Source organism: Nematolebias whitei, chromosome 6 (genome assembly GCF_014905685.2).
Source record: "Nematolebias whitei isolate Nwh7 chromosome 6, NemWhi1, whole genome shotgun sequence".
Taxonomy (NCBI): Eukaryota; Metazoa; Chordata; class Actinopteri; order Cyprinodontiformes; family Rivulidae; genus Nematolebias; species Nematolebias whitei.
In genome coordinates, this window is record NC_056503.1 from 40,711,890 (window position 1) to 40,727,741 (window position 15,852).

Genomic DNA, 15,852 nt, shown 5'->3' on the forward strand with positions numbered 1-15,852 from the left:
GCTAGTAATATGAATTATTTAATTTCTTGTAAATCTGAAAATTTCCACAAACAAAAAACAAAAAAAAGATAAGATTATTTAGTTAACGTCTATGTGCTATAACATTAGAATAAAATATTAATCATGAAATTGTTAAAAGTAATGAATAGATATATTTGCAATGTTAAGCACAAGACAAATCATACAAATGGTATTAAAAAAACTGCTTCTAATCATGGTAGAGATAGGCAAGCAAGTTTAATTAGAATAATAAAATAATTGGATGATTATTAATACATAATAAACATATTAGATTAAATAGGTGGTAAATGAGTTTACAGTGTAAAATACAGAGTATTCTCCCATTTTTGAGATGATGAAAAGAAACACCTGGAAGTTTCCAACTTGTTAAATGTGTGTCAGAATAAACAAAGGAGTATTCCTAAATAAAAATGAATTAAATAATGCAAATGTTCTTTTTTTAAAACGAATAAACAGAGAAGCAGTCTCAAGTGTTCAATCTTAATGGAAAGCATAAAGTGCTAAAACATTTTCTTTGTTCGTTGTTTTTAAATGTTTTCCCTGTAGTAACATATATATGTACTATTACAGCGGGTTGATATAAAGAATCTTTTTTCTTTTTTTATTATTTCATAAAGGCGATCCATTTTTTACTAAATATCCAGAAAATAAAACGAAGCGTTCGGTTTGTCCAGGAAGCACGCGGAACAAAAGTCTAGCAAGTGTTTCAGCCGGAACTATAATTCTCAGGGATTTTTTTTCTGTTTACAGCGTGGGTTTACTTGAACGCATTTACTGACTGAACAAATAATTAAAGCACATGTGCGTAAGAAATTATTAGTGTTGGTTTAGCGATTTTATTAAAATGAGTAAAAAGCGTCGCAGCGACTTCCCGCCGGAGTCGGACCCTCCCGAGAAAAAAGAAAAAGTTCCGGAGTTCAATGGCACTGAATTTAAAGCCATGCTTAGGAATCCCACCACAGCCATGAAGGGTAAGCGTCTCTATCACCGACAGCTTGTAATGAGTTATGTAAATGAAGCAAGACAGCAAAAGTTGTTCAACTTTTTGTCCCGTCCTTTTTGTCGCTTTCAGGACTGAAAAAATTCACATTAACTGCGAAGAAGCTGCCATGCTCTGACATGTATGATGTGGTTGAGGGCTACATCAAAATATCTATGGAGTGTGCAGAGATATTCAATCTGCTGGAAGGAGAGAAACACACAGAAACAGAGGTGAGCTGAAGTATATTTGTCAGTGGGCTGAACTGTGCATGTTTTCTAGCTTACCTCTAATCACACCATGAACTAATCAAAATTAATAGCTAATCAAAACCATGTTTTTTTTTTTGTCTAGTTGATGCTGATTTTCGAGAGCTTGCAAGCGATTCTTCTGAGAACAGCCAGTGACCTCTCCCTCTTCGCCTTGGTTGGCAATGCTATTGTGAATAAGATTGTTTCTACGTACATGAAGCTTCTCCAAGAGTCTTTTTGTTCAGCAAATCATGGGTTTGTGCAGTGACTCAGTGCAACCTCACGTTTCTGCTCGCACACGTACTTCTGCCCATAACCTCGCTGTTGTGAACATGCAGGTTTGTCCGCCAGTGCCTCAATCTACTGTCAGCCATGGTGTCCCAGGGCGTCAATGCCGCCAGAGAAGTCTTGGATCATATTCAAGTTAAAGCACTTTTTGGATTGGCAACAAGAAAGGATAAATGGGTGTGGCTCTGATTTGTTGTTTTTTTAAATCAGTTTAAACTGTGCTGGTACTGTAAATATTTGACGTCTTCTCGATATTTTTGCAGGGTAAACCTGATGTCCGCTTGGCTTTTATCCAGTTTGTGCTCTCCTTTTTGGTGTCTGGGGATAGTGCAGTCATCAGACAAATATTAGAGTTTAAAGGTAAGGGTTTGTTCCACATCACTTCTAGGCATGCTAACACATTTTTATAACAAGCTTTATGTTCTGGGAAATATCTTTTACTGAAAGGGCTTTAAAAGATTTTCACTAAACGACACAAAACATTGTCATCTGTCACAAAAATTGGTTTGATTTCTACACATTTTTAGAGCTGGCCATGGAACTTTTAGTTAATGTCTTTACATCAGTGTTCAGAAGCATTAGAACAATATTCTGTCAACTATCAATAAATAACTAATAAAATAAACTATATTGACCCCAAAAGTTGAGTTTGTTTCCACACAATAATTATTTGAAGGTTCAGAATGACATCATGGCCATTTCTCAAATAGGAAAGAAACAACAAGATGACAAATAGAATTCTGGGTACTTTTCTTATTTATGATCATCAATAGTGATTCCTATTATTCCAACCCACTAGCCATAAAAATAAAAAATATATATTTTTGTTAGAGAATGGTACTGCAAGGTAGGAAAATGACACATTTAGTGGTTGTACTCGGGTTTGCAGCTGAGTCAGCACTGACATCTTTTATAACTCAACACGCTTTTTGTTTGATGCATTGATCATTTCTGTTGTGACTTGGCGCTATATTAATAAACTGAACGGAGTTGAATAACAAGTTGTTTTGGTGGATTAGAACTCCTGCCACACATCTTGGCTACGGGTCTGAAGGAGGACAGGGTGTCAACAGTCAATTTGATTTTATCAACACTCAAGTCAAGAGTAAGTGTTAAGGAGTTTACACATTTAAATTCAGTTGGTTTATAGGTTTGGAAAATGTGTTTACTGTTATTTATCTTCACGTAGGTCGTTCTCAACAAAGCTATTACTAAAACTCAGAAAGTGCGTTTTTTCACGCCAGCTGTTTTAGCCAACCTTGCGTCTCTGTACAAATGGGACGGGATCGCAGATGCAACCACAGATGACGACATGGTTAGTTGTTAACTTTTTGTCTTATAGCAGATAAAAATAGCTCTGTTGAATCTATATTTGCTTCAAAAGGTGTGTCACTTTTTCTTTTACCTGCGTTTTTCTAAGACTGCAGAAGACTCTGACTCTCCTGGGTTATCGGTGGTCCGGGGACTTGTTCACAGCTTTCTTCTTGACTTGTGCTGCTCGTATAAGTATGGCATCAGCTTTCACGATGCTAGCTTTGGCACCGCGGGCAGGTTAGTACTTTAATATTTTCTGTTTTGCTTTCTACTTTGAAAACGCCTCGTGCTGATCATGATATTTCATGTTGCCCAGAGCTGGTAATCTCATCTTGCTTCAGTTCGTGGTTGGACTGAAACAAGCGACCGAGGACGAACTGGTGGCAGATCTGGTGGTGAACGTGCTGAAAACCAGCCCTGACGTTCTGTCCAGATATTTCAAAGAGACTCAGTTTTCATACACCCCACGCCCCAGAAGCGCTTGGCAAGACAATGTGAAGTTTCTTAAAAAGGTAAATGTTGTTTCTGAGATTGTTTATTTATTGTTATACGCCTGTTGAAAGACGTATGGGTATAGTCTCGGTCCATATGCACGTCCATAAATGATCTCTTGTCCTGACTGTAACTTTGATCCGCTCAAGATCATTTAATAAAACTTGAAATACTTATGTTTAATCACTAGACGTGATTTGTGTCCACTTTTCATCGCCCATCTCCAAGATCAAGGTCACAAATCAAGGTCAAAGTTAAAAACAAGGGCTTTTCTTGTTCGGACCGTAACCTGATCCGCTCAAGATAACTGAACCAAATTTGATGCACATTTGTACCACCACTCGACGATGTGTCGTATGATTTTTTTTTCATCACCCCAGCTTCAAGGTCACAAATCAAGGTCAAATATTATGCAAGGTCTTTGCATGTCTGGGCCATTGCTACAGATTGCTGTTTTGTTGTTGTTGGATAAATTCATTACCGTTTCATCACCTCATTTATCAAATAAGCCACTGAGGAACGAGAAGATTTTCAATCCAGTTTACTCCTTGCAAGGGGGTCAGAGTTAACACGCAGGCTTACACAGATGTTACATGAAGCTCTCGTCGTAAGGTCTGCCCACAGACGGTATAAAGAAACATCTGTTTATAATGCTTTATCAAAGAGAGAGGTCAAGGCAGCCTCTGCTGTCCAGCTTACAGATTTGAAGGCGTCAGAAGTTATCAGGCTCCTCTCTGAGTCGACAAAAAGACTTGACTTCACACACATGGTTTTATATTAATTTAACATTAGTAAGTGAAAACATCCATGACCTTTACATAAATTCCCCCAACAGTTGTATAATAATTTGTCGACAGGCGTATAACGTTCTGTATGCAGTACTCTTATGGACATTTGTATTGGTGATGACCTTTTTGTGCATTTTCACATCAGATCTATGAATCCCAGCCAGAAGTTTCCACAATCTTTCAAAACCGTGAGATGATTCCTTTGCCTCGCTTGCTGTCCATGATAATGGTGATATCGGTTCCTCCAGTCTGTAACAGGGCCTTTTTCTCACAGAGCCTCAAAGTAAGTCACTTAATAATTTCACATTCTATATATATTTTTCTGTCAGCACTGAAACAAACATATCTGTATTTATCTGACAGCTCAACAACTCAACAGTCCACCTTACAGCTGTGTCCATCATGAATTTCATTTTGAAAAAAGCCATTAAGAACATGGAGTATCTTTTGGACAAGTCCGTGTGGTCCAAATCGGATGTATACACAGAAGACATGATGAAGGACTTGGTGCAGCAGTACAGGGAGACGCTCGGCAAGGTGAGCTGAGAGGTGCTGTTTTCACATGTGCAGATGGCAGCAGTACACCTTCACATCATCTTCCATCCTGTGTTCCAGCTGTTGCCCGACATGACGGACATCATCTCAACATGGCAGTCACTTAGCAAGAAGGAAAAAGCTGAAGATGATAAAAATAAAAAAATAAAAAGTCCAGAGTGCCCTGAACAGACAAGTAAAGAAAATGAACTTCCTGGTAATAATCTTTTAATACTGATTTTTTTTTTTTTTATTATTCCTATAAAGTGATACAGATGGCTGTAAACTAACGGTGCTTTGTGCTTTATTATCAGTTGCTGATGCTGCTGAGGTCATTCTGCTGAAGGCTTTGATTCTTCAGGTCATTTGTCTTTACCAGAAAGTGGTGCCTCATCTGGTCATGCAAAGCAGATTTGACTTCAGCAAACTCCTAAAGGGTAACATGCTGTTGATTAGATCTACTATTGTTGAGTTGAGATTAAAAAAAAAAAACCTGACGTGTAATGGATTGAAAACTTCTTTAGGAATCGTGTCTGAAAAGGGAATAAGGGAAGAAATTCCCCCCATCCTGCAGTATCAGATTCTGCAGTTGGCTTTAGATCTTCCTGCCAGCAAGTTTTCCTGGTGCCGAATACAGGTGAACAAGTTTTATTCTATTCATCATATTTGTTGCGGGTAATTTGTTGTTTCTAACTTATTGTTTAGCAATTAGTGATAATCTTTTTAAGTTAATTTCTGTTTCTAACAGGACATTGCATCCTCTGAGTCCTCATCTGGAGAGATGTCGGTACTTTACCTGCTTCTCAAAATGTTTGTGAGCAGCAGCAACAGCAGCTTCCTGAGATCCTCCACGCAGAAGCTGGTTCTAAAAGTAAAGACCATTTTCTCTTTTTGCTGTGCTCTAGTTTTGAGCCTGCACCATATGGTCTCACTGACTGGACAACCTTTTCCCTGGAAGTTGAAGCATTATTGTCATGAAAAAGACGAGTGTTTTGTTCTTCCTGTAATTCTTCCAGGTGCTGAAGGACACCGGGGTGTTTGAGTACACTCTGTCTGAGGTTGAGCTGTGGCTTGAACAGCTGGCCCGACTAGAACCAACCCACCAAGAGACGGTGGTTCAGTTCTTGGAGAGGGTAAGTCTACTCCTCTAATGTCTACGATTTAAATATGAACATTTTCTAAATATTACTTTTGTTGATTAAAATAAAACAATTTGAATTTTATTAGATAGTATCCTGATTCATGCTCAATAATCCAGGTAGAAACATCGAACAAAGTTCAGTCAGGTCCTCTGGATGGTTTATTTTTGTTGAAACGTTGCGTCTTTCATCCAGAAGACTTCATCAGAAAAGTCATCACTTTATAAGACTGAGTTTGTTGTGGCTCCTCGGACTGATGAAGTTTTTAGGATGAAAGACGAAACATTTCAACAAAAACATCAAAGTTCATGCTCAATAATCCAGGTACATATCCAACAATGTTCAGTCAGGTCATCTGGACGGTTTAGTTTTTTTGCCGAGACGTTTCGTCCTTTATCCAAAGGACTTATTCAGTCCGAGGAGCCACAAACGAACGGATTCCCACAAGCACCACAATCCATCCATCCATCCATTATCTTTACCCGCTTATTCCATTTTGGGTCACAGGGGTCGCTGGTGCCCATGTCCAGCAATCACTGTGCGAGAGGCGGGGTACACCCTGGATGGGTCGCAAGTCCATCACAGGGCCACATAGAGACAAACGAGACAAACAACCATTCACTCTCTCACTCACACCTAGGGACAATTTAGAGTTACCAATCAGCCTAACATGCATGTTTTTGGACTGTGGGAGGAAACCGGAGTACCCCGAGAAAACCCACGCATGCACGGAGAGAACATGCAAACTCCACCCAGAAAGGCCCCTGGACCGGGGTTTGAACCAGGGACCTGCTCGCTGAGAGGCAGCAGCTCTACCAGTTGCGCCACCGTGCTGCCCCACCACAATCCCATAGTGGAAGAAAACAGTTTGCTGGTGATAAGCTGATTTCTTGGACCCACCCTCTCCCCCCATCCACCACTGTTTGTGGGAACCAGTTTGTTTGTGGTTCCTCAGACTGATGAAGTCCTTTAGATGAAGGACGAAACATCTCAGCAACAAAAGAAAACCATCTAGATGACCTGACTGAACATTGTTGGATTTGTACCTGGCTTATTGAGCATGAACTTTGATGTTTTGAACCAGTTTGGCGTGGCTGCCTAAGCGGAGTTAACGGGGGAGAGGGCGGGCCCCAGAAATCATCTTATCACCAGCAAACTGGTTTTTTTTTTCCCACTATGGGAGTGTGCTCCTTTTGGGAATCCATTTGTTTGTGGCTCCTCGGACTGATGAAGTCCTTTGGATAAAGGTCGAAATGTCTTGGCAAAAAAAAGAAACCGTCCTGATGACCTGACTGAACTTTGTTAGATTTATTAGATGAAGCTAATAATAAACTTCTTGCCTCTCCAGGTTTTGATTAAACTGGTTTGTAGTTCCCATGAATACACGGATAAAGTGGCCAGCTTTGTCCAGGAGGCCGGTCATCTGCAGGCGAATCTGAGCAGCCAGGAGGGCGACGCAGTCAGTATCCCAGTCTCACACATAGACGGTGAGCAGTAAAATGTGGAACTGAAGTTGTTGTCCACCAACTCTATAAACATGTCTGTGAAGGTTTTGTTTTGAAATCTGATCTGCGTGTCCATGTCTCTCAGACGTCTTAGACATGCTGGATGTGATTATGGAAGGTAGTGATGGTGACATGGAGGAGTTTGGACCATCTCTGAGTGAAGACCTCATCGTCCAAACGTTCCCGTTCAGTGCGATGGTCCCTGCTGCGCTGGAAGCTCGAAACAAACTTCCAGCAGACAAGGGTAAAATATTTAAACCTCTCGGTCCTATTTAAAAATAAATTAGGAAATAACAGCTTGTTTTTAAGCTTCAAAATTGTTTGTATGTCTTTAACCATCTGTAATTTCCTCCCTTAGGGGTGGTATGTGATTATTTGTCTGCAGTGCTGTCAGACGTGCTGCACTGTCAGAGAGACCCCCTCCCCCTCTGTCTGACATTGCTGCAGTACGATAAGGAGCTTGCATCCTCCCAACCCGCTGCTTCTTTTCATCAGTCCATCAGACACCTGCACCAGTATTACTCCATGTGGCTGCCACAGCAGTGCCATGAACAACTGGTCAGTGCCAATAACATGTTTACCGACTCGTGGTTTAACTTCTTTAATCGTAAAATGCGTCATCTTTATCCTTTTTTTTAACGCAGTTCACGTCTTCTGAACGCCTTACAAAGGAGCTGCCGGCCCTCTCCTCTTGCACTTTACTACTGAAAGCTGCGTACGTTCAGGGACCAAGGGCTTTGCTTGAAGATACCTTCAGGCAAAATGTAGAAAATGCTCTTGCTTCCATGCCACTGGCAGAGTTCCCAGTTGTAATCAAGCAGATTTTACTCTATATCAAATCAGCTGTGGAAAACTTTGACACGGTAGGAGCAAAAATTCATTTCAGTACTCAGGGAACGTGTGAAACCAACAGAAATAAGAATATGTCGCTTTGCAGATTTTCAAGGACAACAGGGGAGCTTTTCTGGGAATCCTGATGGGAATTCTTCAAGATTTAGTGGTTAAACTACAAAACTTTGAGGAAACTTTGGACTCTAAACCAGCTGCAGAGAAATCTCAACAAGAATCTGATCTCTTTTTGGGAGTCGACGAGTCGCCAACGGTCGAAGCCAATAAAGAGCAGGTAGGTGAAGAGTTACTCATTGAAGCTGCCCTTACTTGATTCTTTGCGTATTCTGATCCGACACCATCTGTGTTTAGATTCTTGTTTCAGCGCTGACCTCCATCTTTAAGCACCCGTGTTTGGAGCAGTGGTTTCTGGCTCTGGAGCTGGCTGCATTTCCTCCTCACTCTCTGAAACCTGTTGCTCTGAAGCACTTGTGTGCTCAGATGACCGATAAGATCCTGACCCTGCTGAAGATGAGCGCTCCTGCTCTGAACGACCTGAGTCGCCTGGAGCTTCTTTGTAGTTACATGGGGGCTTTAGAAACAGCTACTCTGAAAGAATTAAAGGACAAGGGTTCTCAGCCTCTCAAGACCCACTCCAGAACTTTTCAGTCACTCTTGTCTTTTCACAGCTACATGGACTCCAGTTTTCTAAAGGAAGTGGTGTCCTGGTTGCTGCTCCTTCCTCATGACCGCCTCATCTGCCCCAGCAGTGAGGGGACGCAGTCAGAGCTGAGCATTTACGGCCAAGTAGCTCTGCAAATCCTCACAAATTGTACATCTACTTCTTTTCAAGACCACAGCAGGTTTTTGACTCAGGCTCACCTTCATGGTCTTTGCTCCCTCCTCGTGTCCTGCTCCAGCCCTGAGCTGGAAGCCTTTATGCTGCAGACTCTGTCCTCCGACCCAGGCAGTGCCAAGTTAATCCACACAGATGTGCTGCTCCACTGTCTCCAGAACCCTCTTCAAAATACTCTGGCTATCAGCTCTCTTCTGCTGGAAAACTGCTCTTCTCATCGCCTCCGCTTTGAAGTCTGGTGCCTAGAACCATCAAACATGGAGACGATGTCAAAGCGGGAAGCCTTCCTTCCCCTTATTAACACATATTTACAGGTGGCGAGTAGAGAGGACCCAGCCAGGCCTAAAGATGGTTTGTGCTTAAAAACTAAAAATTATATATATTCAAAAGAGTAAAGCATCAAGGATTGATGTTTAACTTTATTCTCCTATTGCCACCTTTGTATAAATTAACTTTTTTTTTATTGTTAATTTTTTTTTCAGTGCAAACAGAAGTTTTAAAAGCTTTGAACCGAACACTGCTTGCCAAACTGTCCTCGAGCATTCTGGGAAACCTGGAAGAGGACTCTGGAGTCCGGTTAGAAACCGCTTCAAGCCTCATCAGGCTCTCTGCAGACAGGAACGACATCAAGGATTTGATCAACGATCTTCCAGATGTTCTTCAAACTGCCGACGGCTTGGAAAGGTAAACGTCACAGCAGCCCTCAGCTAGAGAAATTGTACTTTTAGAGAAAATATGTGAATGCTCAGGGCTGAATGACTCTGCAGAAATTTTCCGAGGATATCTTTGCTAGATGAAGCGAAATGCTAGCTCAAAGCTAATAGTAATGCAACTCTAGCTAAGAGGAGCAAAAGGTCAGCTAAATGTAGCAAATGGCTAGATATAGATAAAACTTAAAAGTAGCAGAAAGCTAGCTCCATGCAGCAGAATGTTAGTTAAAATATAAAATTAGCTTAAAGTAGGCTAGAAGCTAAAATAAATAAAGCCTAGCTGAAAGTTGTATAATGCAGCTAAAATCTAAAAGTAGCCGAATGGTTGCAGTGTTTCACCTAGATAACTTGCCATGGCGGGGCTCTCATCTCATCCATGATTTATTTATTTATTGTGGTGGTGGTTGGGGGGGGGGGGGAGTTTTAAGGGCCTTGCTCAAGGGCCCAGAGTGGTGAAAATGAGGGTGGAGTGCCATGTGTTTCATCTTCTCCACCCACATTCTAATGTTATGGTCAGCAGGGGGATTTGAACCGGCATCCTTTCGATCACAAGATTATTTCTCTAGCCTCTGCGACATCCAAGAGATCTCGATGTACTTATATGAGAAAAATGAAAATATTCATAAATAAAGTTAAATATTTAGAAGAGTGTAAGTTACAAAACCATAAGTCATAGCACCCATCTCTTGAACGAGCTCAACTTTTTCATATATGAACAGCTAAAATAGCACAAAGAATGCAAAAGTAGTAAATATTGGTTCGTTATAAACTTCTTGTTTCTGTCAGGTGGCAGCTAGCTGATGTCATCACAGAGAAACTTGCTGATTGTCCCATTGAACAAGAAAAATGGAGAAAGTCCGTCACCGCTGCAGCCTTTAAGTGTCTGATTGCGTCATACTGCCTCCATAAAGATCACGCAGCTTCTCCATCAGCTCAGGAGCAGAGCGTCCTGAGAAGACTGCAAGACCTTCTGGTGGGTTTCTTTCTCCTATGTGCATTTCATTTGCAAGAGAGTTCTTCATGTGCGATTTTTCTCTCGTCCTCAGACGTCTCCTGAAGACGTAACTGCATCTGACTGGAACAGTTTTACCAAAACTGGACTGAGGTAGAGGATGCGTTCTAATCCAGTCTTCTTTTGTAAAAACAGTGCAATGTAAAAACTGACAACTGACTTGAACACGTTCATAAACACTTCAGAAATCGCTACAATAGCCCCCACTTCCTAAACGCTCTGAGTGACATGTTGGAGCTGATGTACGGAAGCAGCGAAATCCAAAAAGATCTGATTCCTCTGTCCACCCTTCATATGATGACCAGCAGCCATTCTCAGTTCCTGCCCACCATCCTGGACTTCAGTGAAGAGTCCACCAGTTGTCAAGCTAAAGGTCTGTTGCCGTCGTTGATCTTTCTTTATATTAAACCCTAGAGATGTCATGATACGTATATTTGTCCTGTCACGGTGTTCTGATCGCAGACATCTGCGCTGGAGGGAGACGAGATGCAGAGGTGTCGAACTTTGTTACAAAAGGGGCTGAAATTAAACCAAGTTTCAGTCAGTACGTTAACTCTTTCCTAGGTTGTAGGTTCCTCGACAAAAGTTTCATTGCTCTCATTAGACATTCTCTGTTGCTCTTTCTGCATCAAAATCAAAGATTACAGAACAATTCCAACAGTTGTTTTGGTCTTCAAAGTTGGCCAAGTGTCATGACAAATCTGCTCTAAATAAAATATGCTCAGTTTTTAAGTAAAATGAGAAGCAATAAAATGAAATGAACGTCTTGGGGGCCACATAGGACGTTAATTGCCATATTTGGCCCCCGGGCCTTGAGTTTGACATGTGACCATGGCAAGTCATTAGTATGTTTATTCATTATCCCTGATGCCAAGCCTCATCTTCACACTCAGCTGATTGAGAAGGTTGTTCTTTAACATTTTATTTATTTTGTATTTTCACAGTGGGAGGTGTTTTTAGTTCTGTGTTGCTTTTTATTTTGCATGATGTCTGGGTAAAATTATTGAAGCAGTCACTCCTTCGTTTCTATTTTATTGTATTTTATTTTTGGTGATATTGTCTTAAGATATAACTTACTGGAATTTACCAAACTTTCTGTTTGATTCATGGTCTGCGTTTTAATCTTTACAATTCGTACTGGATAAAAAATAGTACCGTAATTTTCGGACTATTGAGCACACCTGAATATAAGCCACGCCCACTTTATTAAAGTGGGGGGGCTACATATATAGGTCGCGCTTGTCTATAAGCTGTGGGTGTCCATGTTGTAACAATATATTTGCATTGAAAGATTATGTAAAACTTTTAAATAAATACGTACAGTAATTATTATTTTTATGAACAGTGCCTGTTTTATGGCTAGTTAATAAAAAACAATACAGTAGCTTACCAGGAAGTCGTTGATCACTATTGAAATCTTCCTCCTGAGCACTGCACCCATGAGCTTGTGCTGTCCTCTTCATCATGTTTCCCTCCTCCCTGGGGGCACAAGGGGGAGGGGAGGAGAGAACAGGAGATTCTTTTCCTCCCCCTCCCAAGTGGTTCACTGTGACCTGTTCGTTAATTTCATTGGTCAGATTTTTTTTAAAACCTTTATTGATACAGGTGGTCTCATTGAGTCATGAGGACCCACCCCCCAAGAGAGACGCATATTGGGCAGCTTAGTGTGTGAGGTGTGTTGAGGCTAAATGTTTTTGCAGCATGAAGCTCGTTAGCCCGTCAAAAATAAAAAAAATCCATAAATTAGCCGCACCATTGTGTAAGACACGGTGTTGAAAGCGTGTGGAAAAAAGTAGTGGCTTATAGTCCAGAAATTACGGTACACTAAAAGGTCACTAAAATACTAAAAGTCTGACTTTTCCATTTTACCATGAATTTACCCGTTGAGAAATCCTACATTGAAGTACACGACTGTACCGTTGAGCCTCCATTTCAAGGGTTCCCCTTCTCTACTTCTGGGAGATTTTATTGTGGGTAAAAAAAAAAAAGTATTTTGTTTTCACATTAAATCGAACATGCACTGAACTTTGATCGTCATACCGCGATACATACTGAATCGTGAATTGGGCGTACCGTTACACCCCTAATAAACACACTCTTGTGTATTTTGTTGTCATTTCAGAGGCGTTGGTGTCTCTTCTTCTTTGTTTGGTGAAGAAGTGCCCGACCGTCTGTAACATCAATCACTTTGTTGTACTTTTGGCAGCATATGGAGCCACTCTTTCTACTTTAGGTAAAATACTTCCATCAGTCATGAATTAAAATGTTTTTTTTCATTATTATTTGTGTGTTTGTTTACTTTATCTGCAACATATTTTGTTTTCCAGATCAAAAACTGTTGCAGCTGCTCCAGGAATATGAAAAAAGCAAAGTGAGCTTGCTTGGTTTTCAGTAAGTTTGTGATTTTTATGTTGCCCTTCATGGAAACACTACTCTCTGACTCGGTCCTGATGCTGAGTGTTCACCTGCAGGTCGTTGTTGTGGGGCCCCGCAGCTGTGGAGCATCACAAAACCAGGAAGAGCCTGGGGGCCTCTCTGTGGAAGCAGTCGAGCTCAAACGATGTGCTGACGCTGCTGAAAGCCGACATGATGATCCAAACTATTTTAAAGTTTCCACAGAACCGCAGAATCTTCCCTCAGGTTCATATTTTGAGTCACTTTTTTTTTTTTTTCCCAGATTTGCTCTTTTAAATAAAGCTTTTGCCAAATATTTAACTCTCCAAAGAAAAGATGCTGTGGTTTCGAACTGTGTGCAACTTTTAAACACAGGTTTTCGTTTTTTTTTTTTTTTTTTTTTTTCAGAAAGTTTCATCATTTTCTGCTATTTCAGCCACTATTTAGCTGTTTTGTGCAAATTTTAGCTTTTTCCAACTAATTCTACATTTATTGCTCTCATTTCAACTTTTTTAAACCTAATGCAGAAAAAATGTGCTCTCAAATTCCTTCTGGTAATTTCACATTCTTTCTGCTTTTTTAGCTGTTTTTCATCTGTTTTTTTTTTTTTTGCTAACTTCAGCTATTTTCAGATAAATTCTACTTTTTTGTGCTCATTTTTGATTCTTTCAGCATAATTTGGCAAACATGTTTCTTCTGCTAATTTAAGCTTGTTCTACCTTTTCAGTCACTTTTTTTTTTTAGCTAATTTCAGTTGTTTTCAGATCAATTCAAGTTTTTATGGTAATCTTTGCTACTTTCAACCTAATTAAATTCTTTATGCTAATTTCATCCTGTTATGCTCCCTTCAGCTTTTTTATGCTATTTCAGCTACAATACTATTTAGCTGTTTTTAATGCTAATTTTAGCTTTTCAGCTAATTCCACTTTTTTTTTATTTTATTTTTTTTAGATAATTTCAGCTCTTTTCGCTTTCTTCTGGTAGTTTAAGCTTCTTTCTGCCTTTTTTACTTTTCAGCTATTTTTTGTGCTAATTTCTGTTAATTTATACCTAATTTAGCAAAATGTGTTATTTCTGTTTTCTTCTGCTAATTTCGGCTTGTTCCTCCATTTCAGCTACATTTCAGCATGTTTTTAGCTAATTTCAGCTGTTTTTCAGCAAGTTCTTCTACAATAAGAATTCACGCTGCATTTTCGCAGGAAATGTAATTTCTCTGTTTATTTAATTTTCTCCGTTTTGCTCTCACTCAGGACAGCAGAGAGCTGCTGTCCACTAACGACGCTGTGAAGGACCCTGGAAGTTTGTACGATCCATGTTTTCTTTTGCCTCTGTTCAGCGCCATCTTACAGCCAGGTAAGGGTACTTCACTGCTTGTTGCCTTACAGAAACACTAGTTTACATTTCCAGCAACACTTTTTATCTGCTGCATTTATTTTCGTTTTTGTGACAGAGTGCGTTATCGACTGCTGCAAGTTTGCATCCAGCCACGCTCTCGGAGTAACTGTAATGGCTCTAAGTAGCTATGACCCAAATGTGAGAGCGGCAGCGTATCATGTGCTCAGCTGTTTCTACCAACATCTGGAGGCTGCTCGCTTCAGAGAGAAGAGACAGGTACGTGACGAGTAAGAGCTTTTTATGTTGTGTGTTTGGAAATCACGCCCTAAAACACTGATGAGTTTCTGTTTTCCAAACAGCTGCTTTATTTAATGAACTTTGTCAAGAATGGGATTCGAAAGCAGAATCAAAGGCTTCCGTTCGTTCTGACTTCTTACATCAACAAAGTGGCTCAGCTGATGCTCAGACCTGGTGTGTAACCCTGAACACTCTAGAATCAACTGAAACTGACTCAATAAGGAAGTTCCCTTTTTCTTTCTTTACTTGTATTTTTATAGAAACAGGTTAATGCTGTAGCTGGATCAGGGCTGTTGACGTTGTATTCTGTTTCCCCAGAGGACCACATGTACGTGGTGTTGAACAGGTTCCTGCTGTCCCACCAGAATTTGGATATGAATCGAGTCCCAGAGTTCTTCAAGAATTTTTTGGGCTTTGAATTAGAGGTAAATTAATACCAGTACATAAAATAAAGTATTAAACACTTTGTTTTTGTGCTAAGTTATTAATACGTTTCTTGTGGTATGTAAACAGGAATTTGTAAATGACTAAGCCACTTTTTTTTTGTTTGTTTTTGTGCCAGCCAAAGAATTGACTTTGTGATTATCTGTTTATTTGAAAGGACTTCAGCTGTAGGACTCAAACCTTTTTTTTTTTTTGTAGCACAAGATTGAACGGGAGTGGATGTTGAACTTGCTTGAGGAAGGGATAAGCGATGGACATTGTTATGAACTGTGCTGCCAGCAAGGCATCTTTCAGGTCCTGCTGGGCTTCAGCAGCAGCCCTCTGTGTAGTGAACACTTCCAGGTACACACTGCTGCAAATACAACCATTCTGTATACTGGATTTATTACAGCTTAAGTGAAAATGCAGCGCAAGTGCAGAGTGCTAAATTACCAGTTTATACCATAGTTAATATTTGCCAAAGAAGCTGAAACTGAGTTGTTAAAGCTAAAAGCAAACAACACCAACTAAAAGCTAAAGGAAACAGAACACTAGCTTGAAGCAGAAAGGAGCAAAACACTAGCTAAAAGCTAAAAATAGTAAAAATGTTAAATAAAAGCTAAAGGAAACAACACCGGCTAGAAGCAGAAAGGAGCAAAACACTAGCTAAAAGCTAAAAATAGTAA

General features: G+C 40.2%; 1 protein-coding gene across 1 annotated transcript in view; it reads left to right on the forward strand.

The window, feature by feature from the left end:
* Positions 1 to 844: 844 nt before the first annotated feature.
* urb1 (URB1 ribosome biogenesis homolog) overlaps positions 845 to 15,852 on the forward strand; it is a 21,142-nt gene continuing 6,134 nt past the window's right edge. Inside the window, exons 1-34 of the mRNA XM_037678291.1 lie at positions 845 to 992; positions 1,094 to 1,233; positions 1,355 to 1,506; positions 1,590 to 1,716; positions 1,803 to 1,899; positions 2,559 to 2,644; positions 2,729 to 2,854; positions 2,960 to 3,090; positions 3,170 to 3,365; positions 4,279 to 4,416; positions 4,497 to 4,670; positions 4,749 to 4,884; positions 4,982 to 5,104; positions 5,192 to 5,304; positions 5,416 to 5,538; positions 5,684 to 5,800; positions 7,155 to 7,293; positions 7,397 to 7,555; positions 7,670 to 7,869; positions 7,956 to 8,174; positions 8,249 to 8,434; positions 8,512 to 9,346; positions 9,478 to 9,679; positions 10,492 to 10,678; positions 10,752 to 10,810; positions 10,903 to 11,090; positions 12,840 to 12,950; positions 13,045 to 13,108; positions 13,189 to 13,357; positions 14,362 to 14,464; positions 14,562 to 14,722; positions 14,806 to 14,917; positions 15,062 to 15,168; positions 15,386 to 15,529. Of these exons, the coding sequence (XP_037534219.1) occupies positions 866 to 992; positions 1,094 to 1,233; positions 1,355 to 1,506; positions 1,590 to 1,716; positions 1,803 to 1,899; positions 2,559 to 2,644; positions 2,729 to 2,854; positions 2,960 to 3,090; positions 3,170 to 3,365; positions 4,279 to 4,416; positions 4,497 to 4,670; positions 4,749 to 4,884; positions 4,982 to 5,104; positions 5,192 to 5,304; positions 5,416 to 5,538; positions 5,684 to 5,800; positions 7,155 to 7,293; positions 7,397 to 7,555; positions 7,670 to 7,869; positions 7,956 to 8,174; positions 8,249 to 8,434; positions 8,512 to 9,346; positions 9,478 to 9,679; positions 10,492 to 10,678; positions 10,752 to 10,810; positions 10,903 to 11,090; positions 12,840 to 12,950; positions 13,045 to 13,108; positions 13,189 to 13,357; positions 14,362 to 14,464; positions 14,562 to 14,722; positions 14,806 to 14,917; positions 15,062 to 15,168; positions 15,386 to 15,529 (5,451 nt within the window). The 5' untranslated portion in view covers positions 845 to 865. The remainder of the gene's footprint in view (positions 993 to 1,093; positions 1,234 to 1,354; positions 1,507 to 1,589; positions 1,717 to 1,802; positions 1,900 to 2,558; positions 2,645 to 2,728; positions 2,855 to 2,959; positions 3,091 to 3,169; positions 3,366 to 4,278; positions 4,417 to 4,496; positions 4,671 to 4,748; positions 4,885 to 4,981; positions 5,105 to 5,191; positions 5,305 to 5,415; positions 5,539 to 5,683; positions 5,801 to 7,154; positions 7,294 to 7,396; positions 7,556 to 7,669; positions 7,870 to 7,955; positions 8,175 to 8,248; positions 8,435 to 8,511; positions 9,347 to 9,477; positions 9,680 to 10,491; positions 10,679 to 10,751; positions 10,811 to 10,902; positions 11,091 to 12,839; positions 12,951 to 13,044; positions 13,109 to 13,188; positions 13,358 to 14,361; positions 14,465 to 14,561; positions 14,723 to 14,805; positions 14,918 to 15,061; positions 15,169 to 15,385; positions 15,530 to 15,852) is intronic.